General features: G+C 41.8%; 1 protein-coding gene across 1 annotated transcript; it reads left to right on the forward strand.

The window, feature by feature from the left end:
- The first annotated feature begins 1323 nt into the window (after positions 1-1323).
- LOC117962116 (mitoferrin-2-like) lies at positions 1324-9712 on the forward strand. The gene is made up of 4 exons (XM_034901228.1): positions 1324-1665; positions 6922-7150; positions 8249-8305; positions 9047-9712. The coding sequence occupies exons 1-4, from the start codon at positions 1324-1326 to the stop codon at positions 9631-9633; spliced, it is 1215 nt and encodes a 404-aa protein (XP_034757119.1). The 3' UTR covers positions 9634-9712.
- The last annotated feature ends 2598 nt before the right edge of the window (positions 9713-12310 follow it).

Here is a 12310-nt window from a genome sequence, read left to right on the forward strand (position 1 = left end):
GTAAAATCGCGTACTACAAATTGAGTGTCGGCTGATTTGACCACGGCGATCCGAGTGTCGGCTGGCTTGACCGCAGTGAAGAAGAGGAAGCGATCGAATTCATCCAGCAACTTCCTGTCGGCCCGGATGCCTACGTCATCCAACACGTATCTGGAGCTGAACGTCTGCTGCGTTCAAGTGCTGTAGGAATATGAGGGGTGCGTTTAAAAACACTTTTTTTTGTTAATAAAATATATTCACTTAATGCATATTATGTGTCATGAAGATATTATACGAAAAGTATTGCATTTGTGTTCTATTATGCATTATTTTATTTGGGTTTGAATAAGTGAAATAAATAAAAGAAAGTCACTGTAAAGACGAATGAGACAATTTGAGACTTTCAAGTGTAATTTTGGAAAAATTTAAATTTTTGAGGGATTATGCATTTTATTATTGCATGCCAGAGGCATTTGTGTCATACTGGTACGACATATGTTTTGGTAAATGGATGGATAATGTTTGTAGAATAATTTCTTTATCCAGGTAAAATGTATTACATAGGCTACATAAAGATAGATAGATAGATAGATAGATAGATAGATAGATAGATAGATAGATAGATAGAAGGAACAACATACGCCACCATGTGGACACATGAGAACATGCTGTAGATGATTTTCAGTTTATGATTGTTACTATTCCCTTTATTCAACACGACCACAACAGTGGAAATCAAGAGATTTACGATATGTAAAAATGTGAGTATGTTGTTATCTTGCTTTTGTTTTGTTGTACTGTTGGCTTTCTGTCAAAAATACATGGAAATGTGTTTGAATCATATAGAAAGAAAATAGTTTTCTACTTCTTACTACACATAATCTGTATACAACACGATAATAAAACAATGAAATAAAATAACTCAAGGTAATAAGAGACATAAACGCACAATTCCAATTTGGGACGTCCTGTTAAAAACTTCCCGTACATTCATGTGACAGACCGAAATGTTATAAAATCGTCAACACACCCTGACGCTGGAGCTCCGCCCACCTTAGACACATTTGGCCAATTGAAAGAGCTATCATTGATTGACAGTCAGCTTGTCCAATCAGAATTCAGATTGTGGTGTGACTCACCGCTAAACCCACAAAAGTCCCACCCGCTTAGACAGCAGTTTCCTGGACTCTCTGCACAGCTGCTGTCTCGACGAAGCAGCGACCCGCCAAGTCCCTCCCGCCGTTTGGGATACTAATTAAGGTGCCGGGAAGACTTCACCAACAAGCGGGTCGCTAGAGTCGTCGATTATAACAGACTAAACGGACTAACATCACGTTCACTTGAATGGAAGCGGAGGGTTTTGTGTCCCGCCGAACGTCCGTGGAAACACCGGGCGTCGACAGCCGGGTTACTGGCGCTGCAGCCGGTGCAGGGTTCCGATGGATGGGCGGAAGGCTCCTGGACGCCACGGGAGGATTCGTCGGGTCTCTTTCACCGAGAATGGCCGGGGAACAGGGCTTTGCTCCGGTGTTGCATCGAGCAACTCCCGAAACCTCGACCTCCGTCGAGCCAGAAATAGACTATGAAGGACTACCTCAGGAAGCAGCCACCACCACACACATGTTGGCAGGAGCCGTGGCTGGAATCATGGAGCACTGCCTTATGTACCCCATCGATTGTGTTAAGGTATTTAAGCAGATATATACAAAACTCCGCTTATTTCTCCAGGCCCAGTTTAGTGTCACACGGAACGCAGCCAGTGGTTGCAATGTAGGCCTGAACACGAGCCTGAGCTTGATTACTGCACGGCTGCAAGCAGATGGGGTAACCTTGCTAACAGAGGTCAGTTAACTAACTAGCATTACCTAAATTAGAAATAACGAAACATAGGGTGGCCTACGTAAAATTCCATATACGAGTATGTATGTTTGGCGCAGTTAAGCTTTCATTTTGGTCGATATTTGTTTAATAACAAAGTGACAGATGCGTCTCCTCCACTGACTGTAAGAAATAATGGACGGAGCCTCCGGCTCGGAAAAGGGAAGCCAATGCGCAAGTGCCGAGTCTTCTTCAATACAGCATGCTGTGAATTTATTAAATCATGGTCCCGTTTAAAACAGACAATAAAACAGGGCATGCTCTAGGGCTGTCTAAATGCCGAACTGTCATTTGTAAAGGCTTAGCAATGCTAGCCGTAGCACTGTTTGCAGCTAAATAGCCAGGAACTTTTATTAAGGTATATCCATGTTGAATCGTAGTATCATGGCTCCATTCATGCTTCCTTTTTATTGTGGTGGTGCACGCGCGTGAACCTACTTGGAGTTTACTGAACCAACTCAAATCAGCTGTTCTGAAACCGAAAACTCAGTTTCCCATCTCAGGGTAAATCAACCCAGAGATCAGGGTGAGACTCAGAGTTTGTTAAACTTCCTTCCTGAAACAGGCTCATGCCTTTGTCACTGTGTTACATTTCTGATGAAGAGTATGAAGAGAGACAACTTTAAGTGTCTTCAAAGATGTTGTTGTGCATACTAAATTCCCCTAATACAGAATGAAGTGCACAACAGAAAATAAAGAGCTACCTTCAAGTGGAAGAAATTCAAACCAATAGTGGACAGTGGTGAGAACAAGAAGCCTCAGAAAAAACAAAACCTCTGAGGGGAAAAACCTTTGCTTATCTTTATTGGTTTGTTTATTTCCTGAGAGAAGGGAAAAGAACACGCATATCCTGTGCACCGATTTTAAAAACATTACACTATGAAGATGAACAGACTGTGCAGTATTTGTTTGGAAATGCAACAAATGGAAATGAGGAATTTAAGTGGAAGGAGAAACCATTTATTGGGCCCGACAAACTCTCCACTCACAGCACACCTCAGCACTCAGAGAGGTTGGATGGACGCTGTAACCTGCTTTTCACCAAAAACCCATTAATAAAAATTAGGAATGGCTTATCAGAATGATCAATCTATCTAGTCAAAAGTCAGTTGTCAACATCAATGCCAAATGCATATTCGTCTAGCTGTCTACACCTGGTTGTTCTTAGGACATTGGTTGTCTTTATCCAGACTCTGTTTAAACAAAGCTCGTGTTCACTACAAATTCCTTGATAAGCCAAAGTCATGGCACGGTTTTCTGGCATGGCAACCTTAAACCTGATCCGACCCCTAAAAAATAAACAAACAATTGAACGTCTAGCCTAAAATTCAAGCTTAGGCCCTGGCAAGATCGCAGGTTTTAATTCTCTTGTCCAAGTTTGTTGTTTGGCTTGTAAATGGGCGCCGTGAACCTGGATTTAATTAGTACAAATATTAAGAAATGTGATCAACGGCAAGACAGCTTTATTTCTATAGCACATATCAGCAACAGGGTAATTCAAAGATTTTGAATTGGTCTTTTTCCCTTAAGTCTCTGTTCCCCTTTCGGGCCAGACAGCGGCTGCTGTTTCAGCCACTGAGGAGGAGGAGGAGGAAGAGGAGGAGGAGGAAGTGTATTACAAATTTGTGTGGCCAAAAATCTTTTGGCTCAAGAAAGCCAGTTTGGTTTTTATTACAGTAATGTTTTCTTCTCAACTTCCTCTTTCCCAAGATTCACAATTTTTGCAATCTTAGTTCCGTGTTCGTGCACAGCAGGTTGGCCGACATCTTTGTCTACTGCTTCATTCTTTCCACTAATTTCACATTTGTTTCCTTATCGCTCGCAGCTCGTAACCTAAAACCAGGATTACAGCATTGTTTCCCTGATCTCTTCTGGTTGTAACTTTAAATGCGGTTGCACCGCCGACCGAACCCAACTGTAGTGTCAAAGTATACTGACGACCCCCTGAGTACACTTCTCTCCATCACTACACGGATATTTTCAACCACTTCATGATAGCAAAAGGATTTTCATCCGGGGATAAGTTGCTACATTCCTACTAGGCTTGGGCGGTATCAAGGTATTATTGTACATAAGGTATCAAGACACTTGCAGTAACTATCAGATTTATTTCCTTGTAGAAATGTCTGTCGCTTCCTGGAACAGTCTGATTGGAAGTTAGCGAAGAACAATAAAACGTGTCTGTTATAATAAACTGTGTATATTGTGATTATATGTCTTGCTATGAGGAAGTTAAAAGGCACCATGTTGTCTGGTAACTAAAGGGGAAAAAATTCCCAGTGACCAGAACCAACTCCTGGCAGTGTGCATAGTAGATGTTACCAGTATTACTCCTTTGTAATCCAATCAAGGGCCTTTTGTTTCCAAGTAAGATGAGTTTGCTGTAGCTGCCAGGTTGAAGTGATCTCTTTCTCTTTCTTTCTCTCGCGCTCTCTCTCTCTCTCGCTCTCTCTCTCTCTCTGTCATTAAGCGGAATACAACTTTTTTTCCTACCACATGGCATTGATTACATCCACTTTGCAACACAGTTCTAGAACAGATACCTTATTTATTGAATTAATATTGATTGGTTTCATAATGTTTCCAAAATCGTTTTTATTAACTGGTTGGAATGAGACATAAGAATAATCGTAACAGTAATGGACAATTCCACTTCACCCTATGGGGAAACAAAGAGGAAAAGTGCTTTGGTGCCTACTGTGACGGTGCTGGTTGACAAGTAGCTAATGTAACTCACAATGGGGTAAGCCTCTCCTCTAAGTGTACCTCCTATGTCTCCTGGTCTCTGTCCAGAGCATGAATGGTAACATAAGATCACAAACATAAGATTCGACCACTGTATTTGAACAACTCTGGGCTAACTCACAAATTCATCAGTAATGTTAACAGTATAGATGGACAACTAATCTAATGGTAATTTAGCTAGCTAGCACACCCCTGTCTGTCTGCTTCACTCTCGCGGCGCTGCAATGCTTCAGTGGGGATAAGAGCTAACAGACCCGGGGATGATAACCATCCACTATCATTACAGCCCCGGCCCGGGGACACATCCACAGTCAGCCCCCAGCCAGCTAGCAACCATCCACTATCATTACAGTCCCGGTCCGGGGACACATCCACAGTCAGCCCCCAGCCTGCTAACAGCCATCCCGGTTAGCGATTAACTCTTGTGCTAAGGACCCTAGCAGCAGTTTACTGAACGTCGGGAAACAGATCCAGGCACCCGAGTCAGAACAGTGGCCATTCGTAACGTTACACCTCCGTTAGCGTTACCGGTGCCCCCCTTTGCTTTTAGCTTTCTTTACATTTAGCTACATTTACCAGACAAAACAGGAATACGGCACCAAAAGGACTATTGCCAATAGTAAGTTAAAGATGTGGTAGCATTGGATCTGGACGGGAAGGATAACTCTGGGAGTTGGAAGGAGTATGTCGCAATTCTGCCTTCTGACTCCGCGACACAGGTTCCTGGAGCTGAGTGTCGCAATATCGGTTTTATTCTGCATATCGTTACAGCCCTACAAGTTGACAATGTATAGTTTTGTTATAAAGGGACAAAAACGTCTATACAGCTTTAAGTGTTGTTCAGATGTGTATTTAAAGTGCCAAGTACTACTTACATTCAACATGCCCTCCTCCATGTCCTGTTAGTAATTACATAGCACCATATGTTACATAAGTGAGTCAACGACTGGATCTTGATTAACTTCCAGCTGTTTGCATGACCTAGGTCCTCGTGTCTTTTTATAAATCTTTGCAAATAAAGCTTGACAATGGCATCAGTAGTCTAGTCTTGTTTGGCATGCTTTTGTTGTACTTAAGTCTTAATATCGGTCCTTAATAAAGTACAAGTCAAGATAATTAGTAATATATGTGATAAAGTGACATGAGCACAAAGCCCTTTGTATTGTATTTGTTTTCCTTCTGATTCTGCTTTTTGGTGTAACCATCTGGCTCTTTGGCAGTCTTGAGCTGAACAATCTTTCTCTTTGATGCTCCAAAAAACAGAAAAAACTCCACCAGACTTGAACACACTGCTCATATTGTGGCTGACTGGGCAAATTCCATTTGAGTTATCATTTCCCAGAAGCAGGGAGCAGGAATGTGCATGTAAGCCTCCAGGACCCAGCCGCTGTAAATAATCACCACGGGGGGGAGGGTGTTGGCACAGGCCGTTACCCTTATTGCATGTTATGAAAAGTTCCAATATTGCGCCATCTTGGTCCGTAGCTTTCGAATTTCATTTATTGCTCTCGTATTCGGGCGGTTAATTTACACACAGGCAGAGGCGGCTGTGGCTCAGGTGGCAGAGCGGTTCTTTAGAAACCAGATGGTTGGTGGTCCGATCCCTGGCCCTGCAGTCCCATGTGGAAGTGTCCTTGGGCAAGACACTGAACCTGTGTGTGTGTGTGTGTGTGTGTGTGTGTGTGTGTGTGTGTGTGTGTGTGTGTGTGTGTGTGTGTGTGTGTGTGTGTGTGTGTGTGTGTGTGTGTGTGTGTGTGTGTGTGTGTGTGTGTGTGTGTGTGTGTGTTGCAGGTGGCACCTTGTATGGCCGCCTCGACCACAGTGTGTGAAGGAATCCTGTACCATGTAAAAGCGCTTTGATTACTCGTTAAGACTAGAAAAGCGCTAAATAAATTCACATTAACAGATGTTCTTGTGCAACAAACGTTACGGCTTATGTAAGCAAGACTGGTGTTTTTGTTTTTGCACCACTTCCTGGTTGCGTTCAGCACTCAGTCCTCGTTTGTGGTTGGCGACTGTGTCTGCAGTCGTTTCTCTCTAAGTTTGATGTCGAGGTGCAGTCTCGGTTTTCATGCTCTTTCCTCCTATGTCATCAATCACGTGGTTATTTAAAACTTACCGGGACAGCTGGAGCAACTGATGGTGAAAGAGCTTATTGTTTGTCTTTGTGAGAACATCCGATACAAAGCTAATCTAAAAAATAATACACTAGTTCTGTGAAGTCAGGAATTATGAACTCTGCCAACGTTCTATTAAAACAGTTTGGCTATGTGTAATTTATTTAATTGTCTGACTCTGCGTTTGTTCCTCTCACACCAGACTCGCATGCAAAGCCTGCATCCCGAGCCGGGGGCGCGCTACAGGAACGTGATGGACGCCCTCCGGCAGATTGTGCGGACGGAGGGTGTGTGGCGGCCAATCAGAGGTGTGAATGTGCTGGCGGTGGGGGCGGGGCCTGCCCATGCTCTGTACTTCGCCTGCTACGAGAAGATCAAGTTCTCGCTCAGCGATGCCATTCACCCCGGAGTCAACAGCCACTTTGCAAATGGTAAGATGTCTTCCAGCACACACACACAGACCTTAATGAAAAGTTTACTTTTCATTCACGATGCTCAAAAGTAACTTTTTAACTTTCACCCCAAACACACACTCAAATATATTTATTTACCTCTATTAAGACACTGAGTTATATTTTCGTTAGTCAAATGACTACATCTAAAGACTATTTCCAATTGATATTATAATACACTGACACACTTACCGTTTTAATGTTTCCAGATGTTTGATATCAGGACAATGAGCTGACAGAACTGACATGTTGAACGTTGTCCAGTTAGAACGGACTAGAGCCTGACTGATGGATTTTTAAGGCTGACACCATAAATGCTTGGTTATTTAAAAATTTTAATATTTAGACATATCGGCCAATGTATAACAAAACAGATTTCCCTCACATTAGTTATTTGTAATTATATGAGTTCTCACAAAAATAATGATAATAATTTGTTTTATTACAGAACAGAGGAACATCAAATATAAAAGTGCTGATAAATGTATAAAAGTACAAACTTAAGATATGAAACTAAGAGTCTTTTGAACAAAAACCCAATAACAAAAAAGATAATCAGTGTTGCCAACAGGGACGGTGTAGAGCGTCCTCTGGTGGACAAACATAACATGGTTAGGTCTGTCTTTTTCTTCTTTTTTTTTAAAATTCATTTATCAGAATGAATATTTGAAAAAAGAAAATCAGCCATTATAAATGCCGATTCTGATAGTTCGGAAATGCCTAATATTCATAATATCTGTCTTTAAAAGTATTGAACTACGTTTACAAAGATCTTACATTTTTTTCTAGACCTTTTTAGTCACACATTTTTTGTGTGTGTGACTTTGATGTTTATACGACTTTATAGGTAGGGTTAAGTCTCACCTCGCAAAGCAATTTGAGTACTATTACAATATGTTCACTTCAAAAGTAAATTTAAGAACTTTGTAATAATTTCTTTTCTCACGCTTAAAATCCACATGGATTTTCCATTATATGGCCATGAAGCCGTTACATTTCCCAACCAAGTGACCCATGGGTGGAGGGTGTGTTGGTGGAGGCTTTAACATCCGCTTCACTGCTTTCTTTGTTCTGCAGGAGTGGCGGGCTGCATGGCCACAGTGCTGCACGACGCCGCCATGAACCCCGCCGAAGGTAACGCCTCCTCTTGTTTGCCTACACACACACACACTCACACTCACACACTATATTCTGCACGATTGGTCTATGTTTAGACGTTTTAAAGACCCTTGTAGAAAGATTGGATCTGATGGTGTTATTATATCATCAGGACACTTGGTGGAGCTCCAGACTCAGATGTGTTACTGGAGAGCTGTTACTGCAACAAACCAGTCGAAGAGTTTCTTAATTACTTTAAAATGTGTATTTATAATACAGTTAAGATGCTTTTTCTTTCATCACCATACTTCTGATCATTAAGATTTAGCCTGTTTTGCATTTGTCCAACACAGTAACTTAGACTTTCTTGACCACAGCCGTCTTCTCAACAATCTTATTTGATGAGTTGGCCGCCTACATGACTGAGGGACCCATCATCTTATTTTGTAAAGCTTATAAAAAAATGCTACATCTGCAACAATATTCCCCAATATTCAAGAATTAGACCTTCTAATAATTCTGCTAAATTGTTTCATTTAATTGTTCAACTGAGTTTTCGTTCAGTTTATTTATGTAACTTTAGTCCCACAAACATTGTATTTAGAAAACAAGGGTTTGTTACAACAAAGTTTGTTAAATAGCTTTTTTCTTTCCTTTCTAGTGTTCCTGCCTTCCTCCCACTTCCTCTTTTCAGTGTCCTGTTTGATTGTGTAATCATTTGATATGCTGTTTATAGTTTGGCTTTTCCCCTGCTAATTTCCTCTCCTTCCCCCTCAGTTGTGAAACAGCGAATGCAGATGTTCAACTCTCCTTACCGGGGCGTGCTGGACTGCGTCGGGTCCTTGTGGCGGCACGACGGCCCGGCTGCATTCTACCGCAGCTACACCACCCAGCTGACCATGAACGTGCCCTTCCAGGCGCTCCACTTCATCACCTACGAGTACCTCCAGGAGCTCCTCAACCCCCACAGACAGTACAACCCTTCCTCCCACGTTGTGTCGGGCGCGCTGGCCGGAGCCCTGGCCGCCGCTGCCACCACGCCCCTCGACGTCTGCAAGACCCTTCTCAACACGCAGGAGGCTCAGACCATCCACGTGATCCAGGCCGAGGCCGCGACCGCATCCGGGGCGGTCGGCGCGGCCACCGCCTCCGGCAGCCGCCACATCTCTGGCCTCGGCGAGGCCTTTCGGACTGTGTACAGAATGGGAGGCGTGCCTGCCTTCTTCAAAGGCGTCCAGGCCCGCATCATCTACCAGATGCCCTCTACAGCCATCAGCTGGTCCGTCTACGAGTTCTTCAAATACATCATCACCAAGCGCCAGCACGAGAGGCGGCTGCGTGGCGATCGTGAAGGCGACAAATAAACACCACGCTGTAAGATTAGGTCTCAGCAATGCAAAGGTTTATTGCAGTCGATCAGTTATATCACTAAACATCTAAAGGTTTAAAAAAACAACAACAAAAAACCTCCTGAACTTTAGGTTCTTTGAGCAAACTTGTTTCCTGAGATCTATTAGCGCGGTCTGCTCTAGTTTACAGCAGGCAAGGGCACGTACACCTAGGAGGCAAATACTCTTGAATACTTAATTTCGAAATGTTGACGAAGTTTTCCGTCAATACCTAATCGGTAAGAAAAGAGCCTCGAAGGGGTTGACACGAAGTTCCTGTTTCCCCAACTCGCCCCACTAAATTCTGACGCTCAAACTATTTTTCGTTTTAGTGTTCAACTTGACTAACTCCCTGTATCGGCTTTCAAAACGCTTATTATTCATGGGTGGTAGGGCACAGTTAAAGCAAAGTTGTATTTGGCCATTTGATCAAAGAAATCTGATCAAAGAAATCTCTTCTAAAGCTAGTTTAGCTTCTGGAGCTAAACAAGGGCGAAATAACTGGAGTGCAAATTAGTGTTAAATAACACTCTAGTCAACAAAGATATATCTATATTTTTTAATCTTAAATGAAACTAGAAATTACTTAAATCCCTCAGTCATGTAGGCAACCCATTGACTTTAATTATTTTTTCCGTAAATCAAAAATTATTTTTGGATTAAAAGGACTCTGGTATTCAACACTTGAGTTGAACGGATGATGTGTGTGTGTGTGTGTGTGTGTGTGTGTGTGTGTGTGTGTCATTGTGTTATAGTGACTGGATGAGGGGAAGTGGACTGGATCAGTTTGATAGAGCTGGGCCGGGACTCTGACCCGATCCGGCCTCAGCGCAGCTTAACTGAGCTGTCCACTTTGTGTTGTCCTTCAAAGGAAAAATGCAGTAACACAAAATGAAAGGTGGGTCAAAAATATTTAGCTTTCTATCTGGTTAGCATCTGACCCCGGCGCTATTTCTTTTGAAGGGCAATATGAAAGAGGTGATTACATTAACGGTGTCATGTTGTCACTTCGGTATCTTTGCGCTGCTTTCAAATGCACGCACACGTGAGGGATTGTCTCTGGGTGGAGCCGTGTCCACGTCACTGACAGGCTTGTAGACTCATGCTGGGACGGTTTTAAATCCTATTTTTGTTCTAAAACAATCTATTGATCATATGGACTCAGTGCAGCAAAAAAACGTAATGCCACATCTTTTAAGAAAATGTTAACCCTTAGTTAACAAAATGTAAACACTCAAACAACCAAGTGTTTATAATGTGGTGTTTTTTTGTTTGTTTAAGTGTATGTGCAGATTTTTCAACCAAGAATTACAGACAGAACAAAAAACAGCATGAGTTTTCACCTTTAGACAATCCTTTTATGTTAGGTTTTTATTATGTGTCTTTAAACGCACAACATCCCAGCACTTAATAGCAATTATTGTTAGTGCAAAAAGCATAACCTTGACATTAGAACAAGTACACTGAACAAAGTAACATTACTTGTACACATGCCTTCGTTTAGCCGCTATACATCAACGCACAACTACTGCAAAGAGATCCTCGGATAGAGGTCATTTCTTTTGTTTTGAAGCCTATAAAGAAGATGAAATTGTACATAATATATATTCTATATAAATATGGACAAATATATAGATAATAAACCCAAACTCTCTAACCAGCTAGGTTTTGAAGCTAACCTGTATTTTGAATTATACAAATATGAAACGGAACATTTTATCAAGACTGCGGGGTAAAAGTCAAAGAGGGTTTGTAGGAAGTCTGCAGATCCTCCCCTGGAAGGTAGCGACAAAGGAAAACCTGGATTATTTTAAATTCAGACAGAGTAGGGAGGAAAAAGTGAAATGGCTAAAGAGTATTTTAAAAAATGATTGTTGCTCGTGTGAAGCCAAGTTTCAGGAGCGGGAAACCAAAGACAGAGCGATGGAGACAAACGGAGGACCTTCTGGTTTGTCTGAGGACGACACTAATGTGAAAGCTTGAACGCTGTCTGAGAGCGACACCTGTATTTTGTGAATTGTAAATAAACTCGCTACGGCAGCTCCTCGCAGAAGCAGGGTCTTCTCTTGGTGCTGGCTCATCAAGCGCTGACGGAACTCCCTTTTGTCTACTTGTCTTGCTTTATTTCCTCCTTTCTATGTTCCTTACCTACATACCTTTAGGCTGGAACTTCTGCCGTTACACAGGTTGTTTTGAATAATTTGGGTGATTCATGTGGCTGCACTTTGCTGTGGCTTTTTTACAATTCCTACCTGTTTTTATTAACTTCATATTATGTTGTTGTTGTTTTTTTTCTCTAGTAAAAGCTTGTTACAACTCAGGAAACAAACGTTAACTCCTTAACAAACAACAACTTTACCAAAAACAACACTGAAAACACAATTGATAATGTTGTAATTGCAAACAACAATGGGTGCAGACTGAGTTGAGAATGGGACTGGGCTGTTTTGGAAAGGTTGGAAAGTAGTTAAAGCTAAAGGAAAAATATAATAATCATTTGAGTGACAGAAAAATTAAATCTATTTCAAGTAGTTTAATTTATTAAGCAAATATGCCAAACATTAGGTAGCTCCAGCGTTTAAATTGAGAATTTGCTGCTTTTCTTTATCAAATATTACATGAGTTAAGTGAATGTAAATTGAATATATTTTGT

Source organism: Etheostoma cragini, chromosome 2, assembly GCF_013103735.1.
Source record: "Etheostoma cragini isolate CJK2018 chromosome 2, CSU_Ecrag_1.0, whole genome shotgun sequence".
NCBI lineage: Eukaryota > Metazoa > Chordata > Actinopteri > Perciformes > Percidae > Etheostoma > Etheostoma cragini.

Bases quoted from the DNA above. Each gene is read 5' to 3' on its own strand.
- LOC117962116 (XM_034901228.1), top strand. From the start codon at position 1,324: ATGGAAGCGGAGGGTTTTGTGTCCCGCCGAACGTCCGTGGAAACACCG. The intron at 1,666-6,921 runs GTATTTAAGCAG...CTCTCACACCAG, and splicing joins ACCCCATCGATTGTGTTAAG to ACTCGCATGCAAAGCCTGCA. The intron at 7,151-8,248 runs GTAAGATGTCTT...TTTGTTCTGCAG, and splicing joins CAACAGCCACTTTGCAAATG to GAGTGGCGGGCTGCATGGCC.